The sequence below is a fragment of the Saccopteryx bilineata genome, chromosome 5 (genome assembly GCF_036850765.1).
Source record: "Saccopteryx bilineata isolate mSacBil1 chromosome 5, mSacBil1_pri_phased_curated, whole genome shotgun sequence".
Taxonomy (NCBI): domain Eukaryota; kingdom Metazoa; phylum Chordata; class Mammalia; order Chiroptera; family Emballonuridae; genus Saccopteryx; species Saccopteryx bilineata.
The window spans coordinates 9,168,971-9,195,623 of NC_089494.1; the positions used below are offsets into that span (position 1 = coordinate 9,168,971).

The following is a 26,653-nucleotide window of genomic DNA, read 5'->3' on the forward strand; positions in this document are numbered from 1 at the left end:
TTTTTGGTGCCTTGCAGCCCTTCAATGGGATTTAGAGAAAACTGTCATTGAGTTTAAAAAAAAATTATTGAATTTATTGAAATAATATTGATTAATAAAATTTATAGGTTCCAGGTATATAACTCTATAATACATCATCTGTAGATCTATATATTGCACTATTTGCCCCCCAAAGTAATGGCTTTTTTCATGTGTGTGTGTGTGTGTGTGTTTATATATATCTTTTTATTTTTTTGAAAAAAGAGAGAGAAAGATAGGGACAGACAGCTAAGAAGCATCAACTCATAGTTGGGCACCTTAGTTGTTCATTGATTGCTTTCTCATACGTGCCTTGGCCAGGGGGCTCCAGCTGAGTCAGTGACCCCTTGCTCAAGCCAGTGGTTCAAGCTGGCGACCTTGGGCTTCAAGCCAGGAACCATGGGGTCATGTTTATGATTCCACGCTCAAGCCAGCGACCCCACACTCAAGCTGGGGACCCTGGGGTTTGAGCCTGGGTTCTCAGCATCCCAGGGAAACACTCTACCCACTGCACCACCACCTGCTTAGGCATCCATCACCATGTAATTGACCCCCTTTCCCCTCTTCTATGGCCCCACCCCATTTTCCCTCTGGTAACCAGCACACTGTGATCTGTGAGTTCTTGTTTGTGTGTTTGTCTGTTGCTTTCTACAATATTTTAAGGTTGCATTTGAGAATGAAACTTGCAAATTATATTTAGTTTGGAGATAGCAAACTCTTTGTATTGAGTCTTGTCCAGTCTGGGTTTGGCTTCCTGGATTTTCTAGCTCATCAAAGGCCTCATTATATAAAGTATTTATATAAAATTTTCAGCATACTCCTAAAAGTTGATGTAAAATATAACTTTCCTAGCTAGAAGCATTTGGGAACCAATCAAAATCATGAATTTGATGTGACAATAGAGTGTAATTTTATTCCATATTTTATACTATGACATCCATATAGATGTGAGCTTGTATTTTATTTTGTAGCTTAAATGAAAATTAAAAAAACCCAGAAAACAATCCATAGATCTTTCTGTAGCACTTTTAGAGTGAAGGAATGTCTAGAAATTTCCCTTTATTATAAAAAGAGGTTAGGCAGCATGTCCTCTTTAATTTTCTTGGGTAATTATAGCCAGTTGACCCACTTTAATTCTTTTCAGCCACACAAGTTATGAAGACCGCATTCAGACTGCAGGGTAGTGTTCTTAGCCTACTTAAAAAAAAACAAAACAAAAAACCCCAAAATATACTGTGCACTTGTTCTGATTTCAGAGTTTTAATAAACGCTTTAAAGTTATGATTTTAATGCTTCTTTGCTGAATGACTCACTTCTTGAATATGAAATAGATATGGAGCCATGTTCAAAGAAGTGTCTTTTAAAGACAATTTCTTCCCAGTCAGCCATTTCAGTCTATGTATATATTTAAAGACATTCTGTCCGACAGCTGGGAAATGCGAAAAAGAGACGCCTTGTCCTCCTGTCCTGCTCTTGTGTCTTAGATGCTTCGAGAGGCGGGTTCCACATGCTAGAGGAAAACACGCCCTCTCATCATGAAGTAAGGATGCCTCAGAAACCCGAGGCTCTTTGGACATTTAGGAAACTGAAATTTATGGAGCAGTTGCCTGTAACACAAACTGAACAAGTCTTTAAACATCCAGGGTGGATTTGATCCGTAACATTTGACTATTGAGCCTTCTGGACAATCAGTTCTAAGCATCAGGTGGGGTGAGAGTGCTGAGGATTTCTCTATTGTTCAGTGACGAGGGATACTTTATACCCTTGTATTCTGACTTTTGTGGGTGAAGACAGTGATCACGGTATGAGGACTACATGCCACATCTACTCATTGGACACGGCTCAGGTGTTCACAGTGTGCTTTCTGATGAGCACAAGCCTCCCCCACACCCCGACCCTCCCACCTTCTGGCTCTGTTTTGTACACATCAGGATAATACGTCTAGGAATATGTCACTTTAAAAATGAAGGTATAGTCCACAGGGGAATAAAAGGGCAGCTTCCCAGTTACCTGGCCCCCCGTATGCGCTCCTGAGACCATCACCGCACAGAGCAAGGCCACCCAGACCAGACACTTCTTGCCTATTGTTCGTTTAAAGGTTCACTCTCCTAGCCTTTAAGGTTTATACCGGCAGTGTGTACGCTAGTCCTTAAAGGACACCTTGTTTTCTCAGCATTTAGTCCCTAGGAACCCCCAGACAGAGAGTAGAGCAGAGGCCAGGGACTCTTGTTCAATAGAAGAGCAGCGAGCGAACCCTGAGCCCTTCCCTGGGATATCCGGTTATCAGTCTTTGCAATCCCAGGAGTGGGCAGACTGTCCCCAGGATAACTTTTCCATTTCAGAAACTCAAATGGCAAAGCTCTCGTTTCCTTTTGAGTTGGTAAGGTTTTCCTTGTCCTTCCTCTGTCCCCGCCACGCCTGCCACTCCCCCCCCCCCCCCAACATCACTGAAAGGAACAGAGGGACACGCCTTATGGGGTTGGGCTTTACGATAGTATCTCGTGCTGTGAGCAACCCTGGTCTTGTTTCCTTCCAGGTGATTCCAGATGTCGCCTGTGGGAATGGCAGCTCCAACAGCTCCGCGGGGGGCCGGCTGGTGTCCTTTGAAGTGCCGCAGAACACCTCAGTCAAGTAAGGGCGTTCTCAGTTAAAACCTGTTGAGATGGAGACCGTGACCAGGCGCTAGGCTGTGTCTGTCCGTGTGGCCGGTCTGTGGCTGGTCCGTCCAGTGAGAATCATGAACGGAGAGTCACGTGTAGACGTGGCCAGTGGCACTCTAACCCTCGGGGGGCGCTGCTCAGATCAGAGGTGACCCCGAGAGTCAGGGTCCACCAGGCTGGAGACTCAGGACAGTGCCAGCGGGCTGGGCTGGACGAGGCAGGTGTGGGGTGACAGGCTCCGGGGCCAGACCCCTCCCTTCCCAAATGGGGTTTGCTTCCCAAATTCTTTGGCCTCTTAAGATTTTAACAGACCATTGGTTACATTCTCATGCATAATTTGCTCCAAATTTAAAATCTAAATATTATAATATTCGCTTTAAAACAGCTGAAGAGAGAGCGTTTTGTTTTGTTTTAAAGTTAGGCTCTTTCAAATGACCTACTGCCCATTGTCACAGGTGGGGCTGGGGACCAGGCCCAGGGTATCAGGCTGGCTGTGTGTCAGGCACCATGCCCGGCTGGGAAGGAGAGGTTGGAGCCAGCGTTAGAGCATCCCACTCCTGTCCAGCAATTCCACTGCCTGACCTTCTCTGTTGCTATTAATTCCCATCCCCCACACAACCAATGGTTGTCTGCTGTCCGGTCTCCAGGGCCTTTAGAAGGACGAGGGACGGTGGCCCTGGGTAACCAGTACGCTGCACTGGCTCCCTAAGGGCACACGGCCATTGCAGACCTCTTCCATTTATCTGGGGTTGTTTTAGTCCACCTTGCCTTCTCAACAAGGGAGTCCCTGAAAAATGTTTGGAAGGACTTTGACACATTCCCCCCTGCATCCCCTCCCCTATCCTTGACTCACTCGGGTGGGGGATGGGGGAGGGGGACAGAGCCAGGATGGACAGTGAACTCTGGGCACAGGGAAGAAGTCCCTGCAGGGAGCAAGGTGTGGTGTCTGAGCATCTCCGCCTTCCACCAGCAGGGGGACCCCAGTCCTAAGTGATCATTGCTCATGATATGGACGAAAGCTTCCCCTTCCAGAGCGGGTTTTAGGGAAGTAAGGTTCATTAGTTTATGAAACCATGTCCCAGCCCTTTTTCTTGTCTAGGTCATATTATCTTACTTTCATAAGCTTTTTTGAATCGTCCTAATCTTCTCTCCCTTTAAGTGCCCCCCCCCAAACCTGAAATTCTTCAAGGGGGGCTCCTAGCCCACAGAGCTGGGCAGAAATAGCTGAGTCTGACCCCGGCTGAGACAGACAGTAGGGCTGAGTGATCTCTCGGCTCCCTGAAGTCACGTGGGAGGGTCGTCGACCCCTTACACTGAGAGTTATGCATGAATCCAGCCATTTTTCAGCCCTTCACCAAACTGCAAGCTGGGAGCTCTGGGGGGGAGGGGCAGCTCTTTCCCCCAAGTAGAGACCTTGTTCTCTGGGAGCTGGAGCAGATGGTCATGCAGGGTCTCCAAGCAGAGGCCATATGGGGCTAAGCCTTGGGGAGGACCCGTCTCCCAAGGGGAGGAGGATTCAGAGGCCGGGAGCCGCGCCAGAACCCGCCTGGGGAAGAGACAGTTGCCTGAGGACTGGGTTGTAAGGAAGGAGGTGTCGGGTTTGAGTCTGAGAGGGAAACTGAGGCCCAGGCTGATTAGTCTCCTGTGGCTTCTCATTTCTCAGGTTTTATCCTGAAAACAGTGAAAAACCAGGGGAGACCTGAAGCATGGGAGGTGACAGACACACTTTCGCTCATTTTGACAGCACAACTCAGGTGGCCGTGTTGGGCTGCATCACACATCTGTCATAAATTCAGACAGGATCCTTTATACTGTGTACAGATGGAAGGAGTTGTCTCTAAAAAGAACTTAACCTACTTCTTTCTTGTTGATTACGATTGTTACCCACAGGCGAGCTAGGTAGTGACTTTGCTGGCTAGGGACTTTGCTGTCTACTCTCGATCGAGAAGAAGACAAACATTTCTAACAAAGTGGGAAACGACAGCCGTGTGCTTGTCTGTAAGATCACTGTCATCAATTTCCCCAGTACCTTGTGGGTGGGTGCGTCGCCTTTTTGTTTATTTTTGATTTGATGGACTGGCTCTGAGATGAATTCTTCTGGATGGGAGTTCCCACTCGCGCTGTTCCTGTTTTCAGAATTCGGCAGGAGGCCGCTGCTTCGCTGATTCTGCTGTGGAAGGTCACGGCCCCGGGCTTCCAGCAGTGCTCCCTCATCGATGGCCGGAGCGTCACCCTCCTGCAGGCTCCCGGGGGCCTCGTCCTCCTGGAGGAGATGCTCGCCCTGGGGCCCAACCACTTCATTGGTGAGTGATGGGACTCCTCTGCTCCGCACCGGGTCTTGGTCTGGTGTAGAGACACAGAGTGTAAGGATACTCGGAGATTCTAGCCATCAACACCATTTCCTCCATTGTAAGTGAGGTTTCTCTTAGAATCAAAATTGGCTTCTGAGGTCATCTTTCCAGTGTGGCTCCAAGTGGAAAAAGCATGGGCTCTGGATTCATGAGACTATATACCCAGCCCTGGCCTAAGTGTCACAGGTGTGTGATCTTTGCTCTGAATATTAGTTTCTTCCTTTCCTTTTTTTTTTTTCTTAGGTGAGAGGAGGGGAGATAGTGAGATAGACTCCCACATGTGTCCCAACTGGAATCCACCTGGCAACCCCATCTAGGCCTGATGCTTGAGTACTGAGCTATTTTTAGCACCTGAGACTGATGTGCTCCAGCGGAGCTATCCTTAGCCCCTGGGATCATGCTCAAACAAATTGAGCCACTGGCTGTGGGAGGGGAAGAAAAGGGAGAGGTAGTGGGGAAGAAGCAAATGGTCACTTCTCTTGTGTGCCCTGACCGGGTATCGAACTCAGGACGTTCATATGCCAGACTGATGCTCTGCCCACTGAACCACTGGCCAGGACCCTGAATGTCAGTTTCTAATTTCCAGCTCTTCTCCAAGCATGATGGGCAACTTGAGGCATTGAGTTCATTTGTTAACAAGAAAAAAACATGGGAAAAATTTTTCTTCAAAGTGTATTGTTCCTTACAGGAACAACTTTACAAATTTACTTTAATATATTAATAGTATACAGTGTGTTCGTAAAGTCATGGTGCACTTTTGACCGGTCACAGGAAGGCAACAAAAGACGATAGAAATGTGAAATCTGCACCAAATAAAAGGAAAACCCTCCCAGTTTCTGTGGGATGATGTGGCAGCATGTGCACATGTGCAGATGATGATGTAACACCATGTATACAGCAGAGCAGCACACGGCCATGCCAGTCGAGATGTGGACAGTACAGAGGAAAGTTCAGTGTGTTCTGTGGCTCGCTAAATTTGAATCTATGACCAAAGTGCAACGTGAATATTGGCACGTTTATAACAAAGTGCCACCACATAGGAATAACATTACTCGGTGGGATAAGCAGTTGAAGGAAACCAGCAGTTTGGTGGAGAAACCCGTTCTGGTAGGCCATCAGTCAGTGACGAGTCTGTAGAGGCTATACGGGATAGCTACCTAAGAAGCCCTAAAAAATCTGTGCGTGAGCCCACATCAAACTGCACTGAATAGGTATGAAACTAGGAGAGTTTTCCTTTTATTTGGTGCAGATTTCACATTTCTATCATCTTTTGTTGCTTTCCTGTGACCAGTCAAAAGTGCACCATGACTTTACGAACACATTGTATATGATATATGAATAACTAAATTCTGAAAAATTATGCTTTAGGTTATGATGACGAGGAGACAAAGATCTTTATTTCTTTAAACCATTGTTTTCTATTTTGAAAATTTATGATCTGGTATCACCTAAAATTCCCTAACTACAGCTTTCTACATGTTTTATGTGGCTTTTATGTTCTGAGGAAGAGTCGCCAGGTTTTTTTCCCCGGTGACAAATTGGCTCACACCTACACACTGCCAGTGACTTCTTTCTGCAATCTCTTTTTATCTTGAAGAAACAAGATTTATCTTTTGTAATCATTGTGGAAGCCTTATGCTTACCACATTCACATGGGTTTAATGCTCTTTTTGCTTTATCATTTTTTTTTTTAAAGCAGCTCTTCTTAAAATAATTTGTTTTTAAAACATGGGGCCCTGCAGACATGAAGGCATTTTAGCGAAGGGCCACAAGACTGGTGTGAAGGGGACGATGGCACTGCCTTCGTCAGGTGACCAGGTCGATGCCGGGCTCGGTGGGAGGGCCCTTCCACACTGAGGGGACTGCCCCAGCGCCCTGTCCCTGTGTTCAGTCACTCCTGCTCCTTTTGGGCAATCCACGGGAATTCACTTTCAGGAACCAAGGGTCTCCTCGCTGTCAATGGGTTGCATGGACAGAACGGAAGACCAGAGCATTCTGACGTTTCTGTGTGACAAACATGGTGGCTGCCAGTGGCTTTCACAGACATCCCTTCCCAGAGGTGACTGTCCAGAACCTCCCGGGAAACCTCTACGCAGTCCAGGTGATGACGATAACGTCATGACGTTGGACCTGTTTCCGCCCCGCTCCGCTTGAAGGGTTAAGTTTTCCTTCACCACCGCTGCCTTATGAATATTTATTTATACTGGTTCATGGAAGGAAGAGGTGAGGTTGCAAAGTACCGTTTCCTGTGCTGCAGACAGCGGCCTCCCTGCTGGGCTCTCATCAGTTTCAGCGCTTCTGCCTTCTCCTTAATTAGCCCCTCTCCTTCCCCCAAATCTGTCTCTTCCAAATCAGTTATTTGCGCTACGCAGTGTTTTGGGGTAAACAACGGCATTAACCTTTGTTTAGCATTGCCTGCTCCATGGGAGGCGTCCTAGGTGCCCATTAGCTCCCCGAGTGACTCAGTGGCTCAATAGCTCCTGTTTTCAAAGAGGAAGAAAGATTCGTGGCTCCCGCTGCCTTTCCGTGCAACGTGGTTGCAGCTCGCCCCTCCGAGTAATTGCTTTTGTGCTTTTTAAAGCTGGCGTTGCTTGGAAACAGGGCTGTGATGGATGAGCCTCCGGGGCGAGGGACACACCAGCCCTCTGGCTGTGGCCTCTGTGTTAGAAAGCAGTTGGAGGTCACCGTTTCCTTAGGGCGAAAGCCCCCTGGACTCTTCTGGGTTTTATTTCCCCTTGTGACCTGCCCTTCGGCATGTTCCCTTTCACGTCTACATGGTGGACCTCGGCTCTGTCACCCACTGCCTGTCCCATCCCAACCTGGACCCTCACCCCGCCCCCCCCATCCGTCCCATGGCTCCGACCCCCCAAGTCTATTCCTCTTCAAGACCTCAATAAACTCTCTGCATTTGGAGTCATTTAGGAGAAAAATGCTAAAGGTTCTACTCTACATGGATTTTCAAATCTCTGTGAACTCATTAAGTTCTTACGAGCACACAGACGACCCTGGACCGTCCCCACGGAGGGTTCTCTGTTAGACCAGAAAGCCCAGGTAGGGCCAGTCTGCTTTACCACCCCCCCACCTCCTTGCTCGGAGAAACCCACTTCTTCCTGAGCTTGTCTCTTTTAAGGCTCGTGTTTGCCGCGACCTCGGTCTGACGTTTATCTCTTTCCTCTTCTTCCAAGGGACGCTCCTTGTGGTCCAGCCCGCTCCTCTTGCTCGTCCTTTGCAGTGGTCTAGCTGCTCACGCCTGCCTGTTTCTCTTCCCTCGTTCTGTTCTCCGCTCAGAACCCATTAGTTCTTACTATTTTTCTTGAACCATTCTTTTCCTGACATGTGTACCATTTTGTCTCACAGTTTGTAGTACGTATCTGTGTCTAACTTTATCATAAAAATAAGTGCATTTTTATCTTGAATCCAGACCAGTGGTGTTTCATTTATGACCCACTAGAAGGCTTCTCTTAGTGCCTTATATCGAAAAATGAGAGGCACAGCCCGCAGCAGTGAATGAACACCCTCATAGGAGCCCGGGTCCCTTCTCCAGGATAATAGCTACTAAATTAGCCACAGAACTTCAGGATCTGTGACCTCCAGGTCACGGTAACTGATGTCTCAACCGGATTAGAAACATCCCCAGTCTGTGCACGACCCTTTTGGGCCTCCTGGGAGCTGCTGAGCGCTTTCAGTTTCCTTGATTCTAAGTTTCTTGTTTGAAAAGGTCCTTGTGCAAAATAATTTCGGAAGCAGTACATCCTCTTTCTTCTCTTCTCCTGAGAAATAAGGAGGTGGAAGACAGTCCTGGAGTGGGGACAGTGAAGGTCAAGACTTTTCTTTCCCCGGGGGAAGAAGGCTGAGCTGGTGCAATGGCCCCTCCTGGCCGCAGGGCGGCAGATCTTTATGGGCGCACGGGGAACATTCATCCCCACTACCACCCCATGTGTTTTTTTGGAGATGCGGTCTTCCATAATCTCACAGTTCATACTGCCTTCTTCTTCTTTCTTCTTCCTTCTTCTTCTCCTTTTTTTTTTTTTTAAAGAAATGTAACTGATGCTGTTATTTGCAGATGAAAGTTCCTACTTTGGGCTCAGTTGGTCCCTGGTTTTGCAGCAGCCATGGGGTCAAAGGTCACTTCACAGATCTTGTGAATCTTCTGGAAACGCCCTGCAAACTCTTTGGTGTTTTTGCCTCCTTCGTAGGAGAGAGTCAGAGGTGCGTCGGCTTCCCAAAGACACCGGGTCTCCAAAAATGTGAGAACCACCGCCTCAAGCTGAGTGCGAGATCACGTGAGCAGACGTGTTTTCCTACATCCTCTTCTCACTGAGGGATGTTCTCTTTGACAGATTTACCTGCTTCCCAAGTCTCCATAGTGAGGAACGTGACCTATTGAATTTCCTTACGTTTTTAAGCAGCAGGGCTGTGTTAGTTTGGGAGGTACACGTCCCGTACCTCTGGTTTCCCAGGCGCTGTGTGAGCCCAGACGTGCAAAGCTGACCTCGCTATGGTCTCCGAGTAAATGAGGCAGCAAAGGCAGAGACGGGTGCTGTAGACAAGGGATGTGTAAAAGTGACCCTGGGACTCTGGGACTCGGGGGGCGGGGCAGCGAACTGTGCCAGGAGGTGGGCAGGTAGGAGAGCCCTGGGACTCTGGGACTCGGGGGATGGGCAGCGAACTGTGCCAGGAGGTGGGCAGGTAGGAGAGCCCTGGGACTCTGGGACTCGGGGGACAGGCAGCGAACTGTGCCAGGAGGTGGGCAGGTAGGAGAGCCCTGGGACTCTGGGACTCGGGGGGCGGGGCAGCGAACTGTGCCAGGAGGTGGGCAGGTTGGAGAGTCTTGGGACTCTGGGACTCGGGGGATGGGCAGTGAACTGTGCCAGGAGGTGGGCAGGTGGGAGAGCCCTGGGACTCTGGGACTCGGGGGATGGGCAGCGAACTGCGCCAGGAGGTGGGCAGGTAGGAGAGCCCTGGGACTCTGGGACTCGGGGGATGGGCAGTGAACTGTGCCAGGAGGTGGGCAGGTAGGAGAGCCCTGGGACTCTGGGACTTGGGGGATGGGCAGTGAACTGTGCCAGGAGGTGGGCAGGTAGGAGCGCCCTGGGACTCTGGGACTCGGGGGGCGGGGCAGCGAACTGTGCCAGGAGGTGGGCAGGTAGGAGAGCACGAGTATTCTCTTGGTTGCACAAAGGGCAGTGTGTGACAGTTTGATGTCACAGGAGTCTGTGTCATTAAGATAATTTCATAAGAATGCTAGAAATTGGCTAATGGCCATCACAACTGGAATTAGAATTTGACTTCAACAAGCATAGAACAGGACCTTTGAAAATCCCATCCACTCCTCCAGTTGCCTGTCATTTGGATATGAACACATTTTTATTAAGTTAAGAGGTCAAGTTGTGAATTTTATTTCCTGGTTTTCTGTTTATCCTCAACAGGCAAAGGAGGGGCCTTTGAGTCTTTGACATGAATTTTCAGCTAGCAGTCCTCTGGGATCCTTCAATAAAGTTCTGTTTTCTTAATTGTGAACTCCATCCCACTTTCTTCCCATCTGGGTAAACGATTCCTCAAAGTCTCGTTCTTTAAAATGTAGGTTTTGCCTGACTGGTGGTGGTGCAGTGTCGATAGAGTGTCCACCTGGGACACCGAGGTCACCAGTTTGAAACCCGAGGTTACCGGCTCGAACCTGGGGTTGCCGGATTGAACCCAAGGTCACTGGCTTGAGCCCGAAGTCATCGGTTTGAACTCAAGATCGCCAGTTTGACCCGCAGTCAAGGCACATAGGAGAAGCAATTAATACACAACTAAGTAGAGCAACAAGTTGATGATTCTCTCTCCCTCTCTCCCTTCCTCTTTCTCTCTAAAAAAAAAGAAATAAAAAGATCCACTTAAAAAGACCTAAGTTTCAAAAGTAAGTTGGCTGGAGTCGGGGTGTCTTGTCCTCTAAGTTTGATGAGGAGAGCCATTTGGGGGAAGTGCTTTACCACGGGCTATACTAGTTGGGGTAAAGGTGGGGGGCGGTAGTCAAAGGGGGAACGTTCCAACAGAAAAGTAGGGACAGGAGATTTTTTAAGCATCAGTTTGGCTGGAGAGCTCCCCAAAGCCATGTCTAATGGCCAGTATTGTCGGTGCACGTGCCTATTTTAGCCATTTAGGCATCGGATGTCCAGGTGGGTCTTACTTTATCGCAGCCATTTCATGGTGAATTCTTTTATTTCTCACTCAGGAGGTGGAGGAAACCAGGTGATAAATGGGCCAGACACTGCCCCACTCGTGAGTGCTCCCTGGTCACAGGGACCATGTGGAGCAGCCGGCAGGAAAGGGGTGGGGAGAGACAAGGGCCAGGGACCGACCGGACAGGTCAGAAGGAAGGGTCCCGTGGGGAGTGAAGGATGCTCCACACGCATCATCATCTGGCTTGTTGAGGACGCCCCGGGAGATGCAGAATCCAGGTGGTCATTCAGCTCTTGCAAATTGTGAAGATTTAATGGCCCGCTATCTGTTTTCATTGGTATTTCACTATTTAATGGTATGTTTTTCTGAAAGCCCCTCAGATCTTATGGAATGAGTGAGGACATAAAGAAGTCAAGTATTGGTCGGGGTACTTAGTATTTCAGAATATTCTTTGTTATACCTTGATGATATCTTCATTGATTTTGTTACTGCTTTTTAAGGTTCATTAGTATAAGGATGGGTGTTTGGACCCTAGCTCTGACCCAGTCAGGTGGGGCTGGTTCTCAGAAATATCCTAACTCCTCTTCCCTGAAACTGGTTGCTGCCCAACTGTTTTATACAATCACCCCCCCCCCCCTTTAGTCTCCCAGTGTTAGAACCTGCTTAGTTGCACACAGCCTTCAGTATCCAGGCCATTCTCGAACAATCCTGCAATGTGTTATTAGGTCTCATTGGTAGAGGTGGATCGAGTATCTACCTTCCCAGCCATCTGAAATCGGGCTTCTGAGATCTCCGGCCCCTTGGCTCTGCATTGGGCACAGAGACTTCTCTGGCTTCCTGGAGTGAATTCTAGTTTCCTGCAAGTGTAAGGTCCTCCCTTCACAGCTGTCCCCCCTGTCTGGCCACTGTGCCCCTGGTAGGCCCCTATCTCTGTGGTCTGGACCGGGGCCCATGACACCCCTGGCAGTTCTGCGTGGGGCCGTACCCGGCTTTCACACACCTCATGCCAGGCTGGCATGGGGCTGCCTCTTTTTCTGCCTCTGAGTCTGGTGGTTTGGATTGCTGGTCACCCTTTCCAGATGTTCACCCAACCCCAGCCCTGGAAGTTTTCCATCACTTCTTCTCTCTGTTTCACTGGCATCATTTTCTCCAGCTCAGACTCCTTCCCCTTCTTCTGAGTCTTCGATAAAACCTCTGCGTTACCAGGTGTTTAAGCCACACTTTTCCTTCTGATAATCGGATTTACAGCCAGCATCACACAACGTATATCTGAATGTTCCTTAACCTCTTTTTGTTTATTTTTGATATGCTGATCTAATAATATCTTTAATCAGTATGAAATTCTAGAGAAGGGACCGTATCATCAGTCCTTGTCCCATCATGGCCACATGGTAGCGACCTGAGTGATTAAATTTGTTCGCATGTAGCAGTTATTCTGCTCAGCAAATGCCGCGGAAGAACATTACCAGCTGCAAAGTGTCAGTCTTCAGAATTCTTTGTAGATTTTCACGACCCATCTCTGTGGCATTTAAACTTTCTCCCCTTTTACTACATTAAAAGTATTTTAATGTCACCCCATTAAAATTAATTAAAAAAAGTATTTTCGAGGATCAAATGCAAAAAAAAAGAAAAAGAAAAATGAAAAAGGAAGTTTTCATCATTCTTTTGGGAACCCTACATTTTGTACTTTGCCCTTTAAGATATTTTACTCTGGGGCCCAGGGGTTGAAAGGTGCTACCGTCTATAGAAACATTAATTTTTTTTTTTTTGCTAAAAGCTTAAGATTTAAGACGATTATGCAAATATTTCACCTTTTGCTAGTCATCTTAAAACCACAGCTGAATATGGTATCTTGAGCTCCCTGCAGTAGAGGAAACAAAAACTTGGAAATGTTCAAATAAAAAGTACTAGTTGGAAGAGATCAAAAGCAGAGGAAGACAAAGCTGCCCCGAGCAGCATCGCTTAATAAGACCCTGCTAGCTCCCTTTCCCTAGTTGGAAGATTTCCATTAAATTAGATTTTACTTCAATTGAATCCACACTTCTATGTTATTAACAATCGGGATTATTCTTTTTGATCTTTTTAGTATTGGTAATGTATATTAGGATTTAAAATATTTTTTTATTGATTTTTCAAGAGCGAGGAAGGGAAAGAGACAGGGATAGAGAGAGAAGGGAGAGAGAAACACCACTTGTTCTACTTATTTGTGCCATCATTGGTTGATTCTTTTATGTGCCTCTGAGAATGTTCTTTGACAGTAGATACTCTAAATAGAAATAGTATTCACACCTTTTTTTCAAAAGAAGAACACATCCACGTACTGTCCAGTTATTTGTTTTTTTTCCTTTTTATGTGTTAAGATATTCTTCTGCAGTAATAAATGTGAACCTGTAACGCTCTTCTCAATGGCTGTATAGTGTTCCGTTGAACGAATGTCCGATAGCTAATCAATCTGCTATTGTTAAAAAGGTCCTTCCTTTCTTTTGCCTCTTCAGACAGAATTTCAAACATGATTAGTGTTTGTGTCTTTTCTGATGATTTACCTGGGTTAAATTCCCAGCTGAGGAATTTGCTGAATCACAACGTTTTTGTATGTTTTAATGACAATTTTTGATGCACATGATTAAATCGTTCTTACCTTTCTTCCAGTTTTCGCTCATGACAACCCGTTTCCCTTTGAAATTGCGCCTTGTGCACCTTCCATCGATTTTAGGCGAGGTGCTGTTGACCAGCTTCCGCTGGAAGTGTACTCGTACCTCTCAGTAACTTCCTGACGACCTGAAGCTTTTAGGGAACTCCTCAAGATGAAAAGAGGTCATTCACAGTCTCCAGAAAAAGGACAGTTCGGGTTTCTTTAAACAGAAGATATTTGAAGTGGTTCCATCATGATATGGCATTTAGACGTAAATGGGATGGGTTATTATACAACTTCATTTTTGCACGTCAGCGCCATTGTAAAATGGTGAGGGGGCAGGATATGAACAAGTGGCGGTGGCTGTCACGGTCCCTGTCACGTTGCTCAAGCTCTCGTGACATTTCTCCCGTTTAATGTTCTACAGAGAACATTCGTGTTCCCGAAGACTCCTCCTCCTTCTCTTCGGTTCCTTTGCCTCCTAACTTCAGTGCCCTGAAGGTGTTTGCGGTTCCATTTGGGTTCCATTTATCAGAGACTTTTATGAGGTCAGATCTATTCCCTGAGACCAGGCAAAAGGACTTTCCAGAGTGGACAAATGTTTTGAAAACCTATCAGAGGGGGGCTGTAGAGTTGATCATTTGATTTTGACACCAAATCCTGGTCATTGTCATTGTTTTTCACCAAGATTTTTGGGTATAAAACTCAGGGCAGCAAGTAAGTGGACCCAAGTAGGGCATGTCAGCAGGAGGAAATTGTCACTTTCGGCGGAGAATCTAGATAATTAGGATTGCCTTTCAGAAGGACTCTTTGGCTTTCTCCCCTCTAATGCTCCCTCTGACATTTGGGTTTTGAATGCCACGGTATTTTTGGTATTCGCATGCATCCTTAACAAGCAGTGCTTTCCCAGCTGTCCTGTTTTAATGCTGCAATTGTGAGTCTGACCTACAAAAGTTACATTTGCTTGGTAGACAAATGGAAAAGCTCCTTAAATAAATACCCTGACAAATACTGCTGGCTACATCACTAATAACAGATGACAGCCTCAGGGATGCTACCCTGTTAAAAAAAAATAAAGAAACAAGTTCTTTATCATCTGCTCATCTATCAGCTTCCCTGTTTATTATCAATAAGCAGTTATTGATTAATGACCATGAGTCAGACACAGTGCTCAGTACAAGGGACATAAAGAAATGAAAGGTCCCAAGTCCTGGCTTTGAGAGATTTTCACCTTCAGGCAGAGAGCACATACTCGCTATGTAACCCAGATAAAGCTATCATCCCATGCCTCAGTCTAGTTCATGAAGTCACATGCAGCTACACACCATCTAGTACCCAAAAAATGAGTTGAAACCCTGGTAGCCTTGATTCATCTCTTTGAGGGAACATGAATAAGAGTGGGAATAATGCATTCCTATTGTGCAACAACAATCTTGTCAATCTTATTTCCTCCTCACTACTCTTAATAGTCACCATGTGCTTGGCATTGTGCGGAAGTCTCTCTCCCACTCTCGTCTCCTCCCCCAAATCAGAGCCTGGTGCCCGTGCTTTGAGCTGCTCTCTGATCTTCCAGCCCTTTAGGGGGTCTCTCAGTGTTGTCGTCGCCCCCCCCCCCCCCCCCCCCCCGTGTTTGTTTTCAGTTCTGTCTTGTCCGTGGCCTGGCTTCTCCACTGCAGACAGCTTGCCTGGGGACTGACCCAGCCAGCCATAGCCGCCCCCTCTTAGAAGCTGAAGAGGAAGAGGAGGATTGTAAATATTCCTATAATAAGTAACTGTTTCTCTTGTTAGATATGTTTGGGAGGCAATGTTGCACATGAAGTAGAAAATGAGATGATAAAGAGTGTATATTAAGTATCAGATGACTTACACAGTCAATGTAAGGGCGCCGTGAATTCCGCAGGGAAGGATAATGGCCACGGGGACGGTTGGGGCTTTAGGAGTGATGTACACGCTGAGCTAGGCCTTGGGGGAGAGGGGGGAGAGGGAAAGACAGTCAGGGTGAGAGGGGTGGCGTGGGCGGTGACGTGGGAGGGAGGATGCAGCTGTTTCCGAACCATGGCTCAGTTAGGCTGGAGCAGTGGATTTCAGCCAGTGAGCCGTGAAAAATTAGAAGGACAGGATGTCCGAGCCGGGCTGCAGAGGGGTTGCGCACTGTGTTAGGGGCTGTGTTTAGCTAGTAGACAGCGGCGACCCCAGGTTGGAAGCAGGGGCGGACGTGTGGGTCGTGACAGTGGTGTATACTGCGGTGAAGATGCTGGAGTAGCTTTCAGTGGTGAAAACAAAAGAGTCAAACCCAACTGGGAGCGGCCGCCGGAAGCCGGACAGCGGGCCCCAGGGACACTGGGAAGGGGGCTCTTCCAGACACATTTATTGTCAGGGAAGCAGGGGAGACGGCGGGCGGAGCCAGAGCGACAGGGCTCAGGGACTGGGTAGCTGAGGTTGGCTGTGGGAGGAGAAAGCGGCCACGGGGCGGGCCGCGGAGGAGGCCGTGCGGGGAGGAAGGAAAAGCCTGGGGGGGGGTCCAGTGAGCGGGAAAGGGAACCTCAACTTTGCCGTCTTTGAGGCAGACTCGCTCTGAGCGGCCACAGCTCTGAGTGTGGCCTCCTTCCCCTCTCTGACGAGGCCGTTTCCTCCTGCAACCCATCATGCCCTCAGCCTCAGGATCACCCTGGAACTTTTTTCGTTCACTTCCCAAATTCGCACACGCGTTTATCGAGAAGTCCTTCGGGCTCCAACTGGTACCTGCGCGGAGCACAGCTCTCCACCCCCGGCCCTGCCCTGGGCCAGCCCCAGCCTCGCGCCTGCGCCTGCGCGCTGGCCTCCCTGCTTTTACAACCCTGCCCCCCACAGCTGGGCTGTGTTCAGGGGGCCACGTCGTGTCCTGCCTCGGCTTGTAATCCCGCAGATTCTCCCGGTACACTCCGAGCGGAAGCCAGGCCTAAAATAAAGGTCCCACGGGGCCCGACAGGTCTGTGCCTTAATTCTCCGAGCTGGTCTCTCTCTGCCCTTCCTCTCGCTCCCAGCGCTTACGTGGACCATTTCTAGAACTGCCCAGACATCGTCTCCTCTCAGGGCCTTTGCACTGGCTGCCCCTCAGCTTGGGCCGCTCCCTTACCTGCTTTGTGCTGTTGCTTACCACGCACCTCCTCGTGCTGTCCTGCCCCAACCGCCTCTTACACCGCGCGGCCTCCCGTCCGCTCACCGGGGCCCCTAGGACTCCACACCCCCTTACTCTGCTCTCCTTTCCCCTGTAGAACTTAACGCTTTCAAACAGAATATAAGTTATATAATAATTTTTAACTGTCTTTCCTGCTAAATGGTAAGCACACTGAAGACAGGACACTATGTACAGAAGCGTGTAGTGTAATGTCTGGTTCATAGTAGGCACACGATCAATGTTTATTGAATGCATTGACTTTATTCATTCAGGAAATATTGAGCTACTGGTGAGTAATTGGAGGGGGATTATTTTGTAAGTGTAGAAACCTAACTAAAATTTGCTTATGCAAAACAACCAAAAACAAAATTACAGCCCCTGAGACATTTGGATTTGGCTTCTTTTAGATTTTGTGCACCCGTTCTTATTTTATAGAATGCATTGTTGAGATACTTAGATGCACATGTCTACCTCTATCCATCCATCATACATGGATACACGCACAGTTGCACACGCACATGCCCAGATGCCTATTTGTGTATACACACACATGGACGTGCCTTTATACGTAGATCTGCACATTCAGAGGTGCACACACATCTGCACACACCTGTGGTTAAAGACTCACTGGGTCGCTAACTATTCAGGGTGTGGCCTGAGCATGTACCGACGCACAAGACTAGGTAGTTTGGGAAGAAACAAGAGACAAGAGTTTTTAGAGTTGGAAATAACGTTAGTATATATGTGGAGGGTATACTATGTAGCTAGCAGTCACGAATAAAAAATAATCGGCAAAATCAGAAATTAATTTTGTATTAATGTGACGGTTGTATTTTAAGAAGCATTTCCTTTAAAACATCAAAGTGTGATCGGTTTCTATAAGTGTGATGGGATTCCAGAGCCTGCATTCCATGCTGAAGAGCCCGCGGTGCGCACTAGAAACGGAAGCTAGAAAGGCCGAGGGTCGATTGAAGTGTTTGATAATTTCTTCTTTGTTTCAGGTGTGATCAAAGGTTTGTGTAGTTTAGTTTTGTTTTTGGACCTCGGCCTTACCCACCGTGGTTCCTGTTAGATCTTCCCTGGTGCTGGCAGTCTGCTCCAGCAGTGTCAGATTGGGACTCCGGACTGTCAAGGTTGTAAGGGAGTCGGATGGAATTTTTTTTTTTTTTTAATATTAATATTTTTTGGATGGAATTTTTAATTGGCTACATTGACTATTAGAAAAAGAATCGATTCTCAGATTGCGGTCCCAGGCTTTCGTCAAGACGGGCGCATTAATAAAATCTGTTCTGGATGGATAAAGGAAACCCTTTCAGCCCACTGCGCTGACTGACGGTCACACGGAATGAAAGAAATTAATTTCGGGAGAGAACCAGTTGGGAGTAGGGACAGTCTGTAATTCACTCTTTCTCGATAAGCCCCCGAAGCAGGGTTGGTGGTATTGTTTGTGGCCTGGGGAAGAGCGTGCTCTAATCATGAGGCCCGCCACCTAAATTGGTCGGGCGTCTCCTGATTGAGGTTGTCGCCGCCTTGCTCCGTGCTCAGACTCATTTTGATGACTGTCCACCGAGGCTGTTAGCTGGAGCAGAAGGTCAGGGTCGCCACCAGCTTTCTCGTCTGGGCTTCTTGTTTCTTTTTGCTACCTTGTCGCTCCTGTTTCCTCATATGTGCTGGTGCCACGCTCAGATGCTCAGATCGCTTGTTTCCTTTCCTGGAAATATTTATTGAGCAACTGCTGTGAGCCAGGCTTCCGCCTGGTGCTGATGGTAGAGCCATGAACAAAACAAAACAAAATCTCTGCCCTTGCGAATCTTATGTTTAAGTGGGGTGACAGGTAATAAAGAAATAATTCTGCAAATAAAAAGAAAATGGCAACTGTAGGGTAAGCACACTGTGCTATGATGTAGTTGATAATAAAAATCTGACATACCCTTGGGGCAGTGGGAAATAGGCCAAGATAGTAACTGGACAGTAGGGAAACTGTGACAGGTAGAAGGCTGGAACTGCACGTGCAAAGGCCCTGTGGCTGGACAGTGCCTAATACCATAATATTGGAAGAACTGCAACAAGTCCATGAGGCTAGAGCTTAAAAAGCAAGGGCAAGAGAGGCGATGTGTGGTGGAGAACCCTGCTGGGCTGTGGAGGCTACGTTAAGATCCTGGTGGCAATGGGGAGATATTGAAGGGAAGGAGCTGAGAGACACATTCTTCCTGTGTCAGGTCCGTACCGAAATACATGCATTTTAACTCAGCAGAAAATAAGTCATCCATACAGCAGTTTCTCTGCCTGGCCTGTCAGACATCTGGAGGAGTTGCTGAGCCCCCCGGGATCTTTGGTCACACCGCCAGAGATTCAGGTTCACTGGGTCAGGTTAGAGCCGAAATAGCCTTTTACAAGATAAACTCCGTAGGTCGTTCCGACCCACTGCCGAGTCTAGGCATTTGGGAGCCCGGCAGGAGAGCGGCCTGAGCGGTGGGGATTTTCTGAAGCACCAGACGGTACAGCAGATAGGTAAGGCTGCCTCCGAGCACCTGGAGGACTGGGGCCGAGGCTGTGACTGCACTTGGGAGGCGACTGCTAACCTGGACTAGAAAGAGCCCGGGCAGTCGGGCTGGAGATCTCCATCAGCCTCTGCAGACTTCCCTGTTTCTGTCTCTCAAATCACAGCGCGCCCCTGGGGCTCCATTGCAGCACGTGCGCCAGTTCTATTTTTAGTGCAGTAAGTACCTGCGCTGGAAGACGGGTGCCGTGCAAAACGGAAGGAGCACACGCATCTCAAATTAGAAAGCTCACCGAACAGTTGTAAATTCAGGTGACTTCTCTTTATACGACCTTATAGTTACTGGACAGCCTTGTCGGTGGCCACTTGGTTTTTGAATCAAAGCGGAGCAAAAAGATGCCCTTGAATAAGGGCAGTCAACAGAGTGTGTTCACAGTGCCTGCAACAGCCAGGAAGGTTAACGTGTTAATCAACAGCTTTTCACGTTAGCTTATCTGAAGGCCCGATTCTCCGACTCCCTAACGTTATCCGTGGCCCAGTTTGCTGTGCCTGTGAAAATCTCCCGTTATCCTCACATCAACATGGAGAAGTGGAGAATTGTCTTGGCATTGATAGTAGTGCAATTAATCAGGATGCATTCATTGGGTATTAATGACTGGATGTGGTGGGTAATTGTATATGAGCTCCACAGGAATTTAGCAATTGATTGACTGACTAGTATTTGATGAGTTGAAACTGTCCTAATGGGAGATTAAGTGATACAATCCCAAACTGATTATGAAAAGGCGATCAAATGGACGCTGAAAAAGAGGTTAAATAAATGAAGAATTTCCACTGAATATTCTGTGTGAGCCAACAAAATTTGGAAAGAAAGTACAAATTAATTTTCACTTTCTACCAATGGGAACTGGCATTAAAAAGTGTGTCCAATTAAGGATGTGGTTTCCACTTGCCATAAGAAAGGTTTTTTCTTTATTTCTTAAATGGATATTACTTAATGTCAGAATTAACCACATAAAGAGATTTTGTTTCAGAAAAAGGATTTTATAATTTGAATAGTATCAATTATATTGGCCAGTGTCTCTTGTATTAATTTCTGATTATCTGGTTTTTTTTTTTTTTAAAAAAGTCTCTTAATTGTATGAATTAAAGCCAGGCCTCATTTATTCACACGCAGAGGTATTTTATAACTCTAGGCACAGCCTTGCTGTTTAGAGAACTTAGGCATGAATTATTCAAAATGGCAGATAAGAAAATTTATATTATTATGACTGTGTGGTGGAATTTTATTTGGATGCTATTTTTAAATTCTAGCAATCTCTTCTTAAAAGTAGCAATAATTTTTAAAATTCCACATCAGAGGTGTGACATGAGAGGAAGTGAGCTAGGGGACTCTCTAAGTGACCTTCCAGCTTGCACCCAGCATTGCTGTTCTCTCGGGGGACATACCTTTCCGAGCCTCTCCTTAGACCTGCACAAGTCAAGATCTAGTTGTGTCCCACTTTAAACAGGGGCTCGTTTTTTTATATTGCTGTTGACGTCAGTGATGGTGATGATGATGGTGAGGGTGGTGGAGATGATGGTGGTGATCATGGTGCTGATGATGGTGATGATGGTGGTGGTGGTGATGACAATGGTGATGATGGTTGCTGTCAGTATAATGTTTGTGTCCCTCCCAAATTTCTATGTTGAAATCATAACCCCCAATGTAATGGTATTTGGAGGTAGAGCCTTCAGTAGGTAATTAGGATGAGATTAGATCATGAGGTTGAAACCCCCATTATGGGATTAGTTCTCTTATAAGGAGAGGAAGGGACCAGAGCTTGTCTCCTCCACATGAGGGTACAGCCAAAAAGGCAGCTGTCTGTAGACCAGGATGAGGGTCCTCACCAAGAATTCGACTGTTGCTCTCAGACTTGCAGCCCCCAGAGCTGTAGGAAGTAAGTAGTGGTTGTTGAAGCTACCCAGCATGTAGTATTCTGTCACAGCTACCTGCACTGACCGAGAGGGAGCTGCTGGTGGCGATGCAGGTGGTGGTGATGGTGGTGACGACTTACAGAGTCCTTACGCCATGCTTCCTGAATTAATGCTCTGTCCATGTTAAAACCTTTAACCATAACCACCACCGTGGGAAATAGGTGACAACAGTATCTCTATTTCAGAGAGAAGGATCCAAGGCATCAAGGGTGTGACTAGCTCTCCCAAAGTCACACAGCTGGTTAGGACTCAGACCATCTGGTGGTGGCAGAGCCTGGAACGCTCTCCCGTTAGCCTCCTGACAGCGCGTGGGTCTGGGTGCTTATTTTAGCATTCACTGTAAAGCCGCTCATCAGGCCATTGGGGACAATGACCCACTTCTGGAATTCGAAACGCACACTATACACAGAACACATAAAACATTAGATCAGATTACAGCCTACACCTACCTTAAATGTGTACATTTAGGATGTCCCCGTATGATAAGAGGGAGGCCATTAGCTACTTTTCCCCAGCTGGTGCTCCATACCCTCCCACGCCTCTACTGTCCGACTCGAGGGGAGCCCCGCTGCTGGCCAGCCTGCTTTGTAAAAGCTGAGGAAGAGCAAGGAGAGGAGGAAGGAGGCCATGGAGTTGGTGTCCCGTGAGTTTGTGACACAAAGTCATCGCTGACTGCTGATTCCTTCAGAGTCCGGTGGCAGAGGGGTGGGCTGTGGCCCACGAGAACGTCGGTATAAGGCACCATCTAAGCCACTGTCATGGAGAGAGCTCACATGCAGTGGCTGACACAAGTTCCAAGTTAATTGCTGTCTCATGTCACCATCTGGAGGGAGCAGGCCCGGGCCTGAGAGGGCGCTCTGCACCCTTCAAGCCTGGATTCCACCTCCGGATCCCAGCCGGCTGCCACGGCTGCCGCTGTCACCGTCGCTTCACCGTGTGAGCCGGTGGGAGGGCGAAGGGCTTGTGCTCAGTCTTCTTACATGCCCAGTGTGCCACGTGGCCTGTCGCAGAGTCCCCGAAAAGAGGCATGCTCTTTAGCTGGTGGCCCTGTTCCCAGCAAAATCTCCCAATGCTCTTATCAAAGGAATGTAAGAAGAATGGATACCAACTAGCAGCTACCCCCATGTTCACATACTCAAGTCTTACCTAGGATGAATAATTTAGTCTCTTATTAATGGAGAAAGGAGTGTGGTAGGGTGAACCCCTTGAACAGAACAAAGGGAAACTATTAGCTTCAGGTGTACAGCACGGTGGTGAGACAGTCGTATACTCTACAAAGTGTTCCTTCTGCTGTTTCCAGAACCCACCAGGCACCGTCCGTAGTTATTACAATATTATTGACTACATTCCCTCATACAAAAGAATGTTGAATGTAAACTGTAATTGAAAAATAAAATTGAAACAATAAAAATAAAAGTTGAACAAAAATATTGCACTCTGGGCTGGCAGCTGTTTACGGTGGGAAGAGATACTTCTTTTGGACATATGTAGGAGCTCAGACTAAGAGCTCTCAGTCTGAACTTTTTGGTTCATTTTTTTTTTAAGCGACTGTGTTGGTACCGAATTTGCAGTTTTCCCTGCCGGGTGAGCAGGCAGAGGGCGCTGTTGAGATGCCAGAGGTGGGGAGTAGTTTTTTAAGGGCCCTGAGTCTAACAGCAAGATTTGCTGAGGAAATAGTCAGTCATTCTATATTCAGGTGGTAGCAAGTAGATTGTATTTTTTCCCTATTACCTCTTACTACCATCTTTATAATTTTTTTTTTTACTTGAGAGAAAATGATATTACAGTTGACCCTTGAATAACACGAACGCTGGGCGTGCTGACCCCTCATGCAGTTAAAAGTCTGTGTATAACCTTTGACACCCTCTAAAACTTCAGTTGTCCCTCGGTATCCACGGGGGATTAGATTCAGGAACCCCCGTGGATAACAGAATTCATGGATGCTCAAGTCTCTTACAAAAATGCCGTGGAATAAGGCATACAGCCGGCCCTCCAAACCCAGAGACTCCCAACTGTGGACGTGAAGGCCAGGAGTACAGAGGGCCGGCTGTCTACTTCCTGAAATCCGTCCTCACGTAAGCGGACCCACGCTGTTCAAATCCATGTTGTTCAGGGCTCAGCTGTACTTACCGTGTACTTTTCCTGGTCACTTCGGCCAGGCATGACCGACCCGATGATTTAGATAAGCGACAATGAGACAGGTGTCGGACTGCTGCTGTCCTGTGCCGTCCTGTCTTTCCATTCAGAAAGACACTTGGCCATCCCTGACTCTGAAACCCCCAGGGAGGGAGGTATTCTGTATGGGGCCAAGTTCTCCAAAAAGCAATTTACTGCCTTAAGCATCAAAACCTAAAAGCAAGCAAGTAGGCAACAACTATAAAATCCAGCCTTTACCTGGGTATTTAAATAAAGATTTGTTTCGAAAAGGTCACAAGACCTTGAGTGATGTCCTGGGGGTGTGGGTGTGGCCAGGCAGGCTGTCCAGAGAGTGAGCCCTCACTGTGTTTAGTGCATGAGTGTAGGGTCAGCTTTCCCTGGGCTCATTCCATTTTTCTCTTTAACTCCCGGTCGGTCGGCATTCTGCAAGTGTGTGATGCCGGGGCGCTGAGTTCTCTACAAAGTGGGGGCGCATTAGTAAGCCTTGTTTGTGTCATGCTGCCCTGGACGTGGTCTGGATTCAGGCTCCCTCCCTGCATCAAGCCTGTTTTTTTGTTTTTGTTTTGTGCCTCTGACTTGACATTGTCAAAAGATGATTTATTTCTCAGGCTTTGCTTCCCAAACCACAAGTATTGAGTCACAAATCCACTGGGATCAGAACAGCTTATTAACCTCCATCCCACCTTCTAAAGAGTCAGCACAGACACGTCAGCCACGCCATTCCTGCGTCTGTGGGATGAGATGTGGGCGTGGGGAGCACGTGCCCACCCCATGCCCAAGTTCATGTGAAGACCCCGCGTCTCCAGCCGTGCTGGAATCTGCGATATTTCAGACCTTCCGTGCCCATCTCTTCCAGCCGCGGGACTCCCCCGACTGGGGATGGTTTTTATAGGTTCTAGGTTTGTGCCGAATGACTCGCTGGTTTAATCGGAAGACTTGGCAGTCCGATTCCAACACCTACTGCTCAGGTATTTGCAGCCAGGATTTTTATTTGGCACGTAGGCTTTCCCTTTAACAGGAAAGAAAATGGTCTTTAGCCAGACCACTGAAGTGAGAGATGCAAATCTCATTTGCTTTTAATCCCAATGAGGTATTAACGACAAAGTCCATTTAAGACTCTTTAGTGTTAATATTAAAGAAGACAAGTGGTAAAATCAACAGCTAATGGCCTGGAGCCAGCCATCTCTGCTCTAACTGACGCTTGACCACACCACTGCATTCCGGAGATAATGACTGGACCCTACTCAGGGCTCTCAACTTCTCATCGGCCCCAGGGGAGGCGAGCTTGGCCGAGTCAGTTTTAAAAGCACTGGAATGATGGCGGAACATTTTATTACTGTGTTAATGAGCACGGTTTGGGGTGTGGGCCAGGCAGAGTGCTTGTACGTGAGTTAGGGGCGTGGGGACACAAGGCAGGAGGGTCGGGAAGAGGGAGAAGGAAACCCCACTTGCGTTTGTCATCGTGACTAGTTACTTGAGAGTGTTAACAGATCCCTGGATAATCTTTGGAGAAAGTTTGCCTTCATTACAGTTTTAAAGCTCACTAGGGAAATCACCCCATTGTGTAGCAAGTAGAAGGGGGCTCTCAAGCCGTATGGTCTCCCTCCCTCCCTCCCTCCCTCCCTCCCTCCCTCCCTCCCTCCCTCCCTCCCTCCCTCTTCTCTTCCTTTCCTTCTGAATGTAGACTTGAACTGTATAGAGTCTTTGAGACACTGTTTCTCCCTGTGGACCACAGTCCCCCACTTGTAATTCTTTATGTCCTTTGTGTTGCAGAAGTCTTATCTTTCCTTGTCTGTCCCACGATGGAAAAATCATACAGGCATTTCTGTTTTATGTTTTTCAGTATGATTCATTATGGTCTGATAACAATGCAAAACTCAGTTTTTATTGGCCTGTGAAGCTTGTTTCTGGGCCCTGTTTCTCTCTTCTTTTCTCTCCTCTTCTCTTCTCTTCTCTTCTCTTCTCTTCTCTTCTCTTCTTCTCTTCTCTTCTCCTTTCTTCTCTTCTCAAGTCCAGTCTCCATGTCCCATTGATTTAATGCCTCCATATTTAGATGAGACCCAAATTTAAATCTTTAGCCCTGAGGTTTATAACTACATATGTCTGATGTCCGACCACCAACTTGACTGCTCTATTCCGGGAGGGGTCTCATCAGCTCTCAGATTTTTTTAAATTTTTTAAAAATTTTAATTATTTATTCATTTTAGAGAAGAGAAACAGAGAGAGAGAGAGAGAGAGAGAGAGAGAGATGGGGGGAGAAGCAGGAAGCATCAACTCCCATATGTGCCTTGACCAGGCAAGCCCAGGGTTTTGAACTGGTGACCTCAGCATTCTAAGTCAACGCTTGATCCACTGCGCCACCACAGGTCAGGCTCGCGTCTCAGTTTTGATAGGTTCACAGTAGGGATCTTGATTCACGTGCCTGCCACCGCAGCCCACAAAGTTGTTTACGCGCCACCTGTGTATGCCTTCCTCCCATTCCACATCCGGTCTGTACAAAAGTCTTCTCGGTTTGTCCTCCACAATGAATCCTTTCAGAAAGCATTGTGTTATTCCCCTGTTTAAAACTCCTCAGTGCATTTTCATTGCATGGACTCCGAATCTCTACTAAGCTTCACACGGTCCCATGTGATCAGACCCCTCCTGCCTCTCTAGCCCCATCAAAGTGCTGACCACGGACACACTGACCTCTTCATCCATCTGACACACTGACCTTGTCCCTGTCTCAGCCCTCAGGGTTCAACCTGAAAGCTGCCTCCTCCCTAGAGCTCAGTAAATACCTGCAGAATGTCGAATGAAGGAGCCCAACTCTTCCTCCATCCCTGTTCCGTTCCCGCCGCCCCCCCTCGCCCTCGCCCTTGCCCTCCGCGCAGGTTCACTCACGTGGAGCGCACTGTCTGTCCATTTCAGGTGACTCAGCATATCAGCCTCGTAATCAGAATCACGGGCTTGGCCTCTGCGCCATCTTGATTTAAACAAATGTTTGTCCATGACAATTTTAAAAGAGCTCTCTCATTTTACCTGTGTTGTGGTTGC

The 26,653-nt window shown here is 47.6% G+C and overlaps 1 protein-coding gene across 1 annotated transcript in view; it reads left to right on the forward strand.

The window, feature by feature from the left end:
* DNER (delta/notch like EGF repeat containing) overlaps positions 1-26,653 on the forward strand; it is a 261,274-nt gene that overhangs the window by 112,766 nt on the left and 121,855 nt on the right. The window contains exons 3-4 of the mRNA XM_066281209.1: positions 2,555-2,649; positions 4,815-4,981. Coding sequence (XP_066137306.1) covers positions 2,555-2,649; positions 4,815-4,981 — 262 coding nt within the window. The remainder of the gene's footprint in view (positions 1-2,554; positions 2,650-4,814; positions 4,982-26,653) is intronic.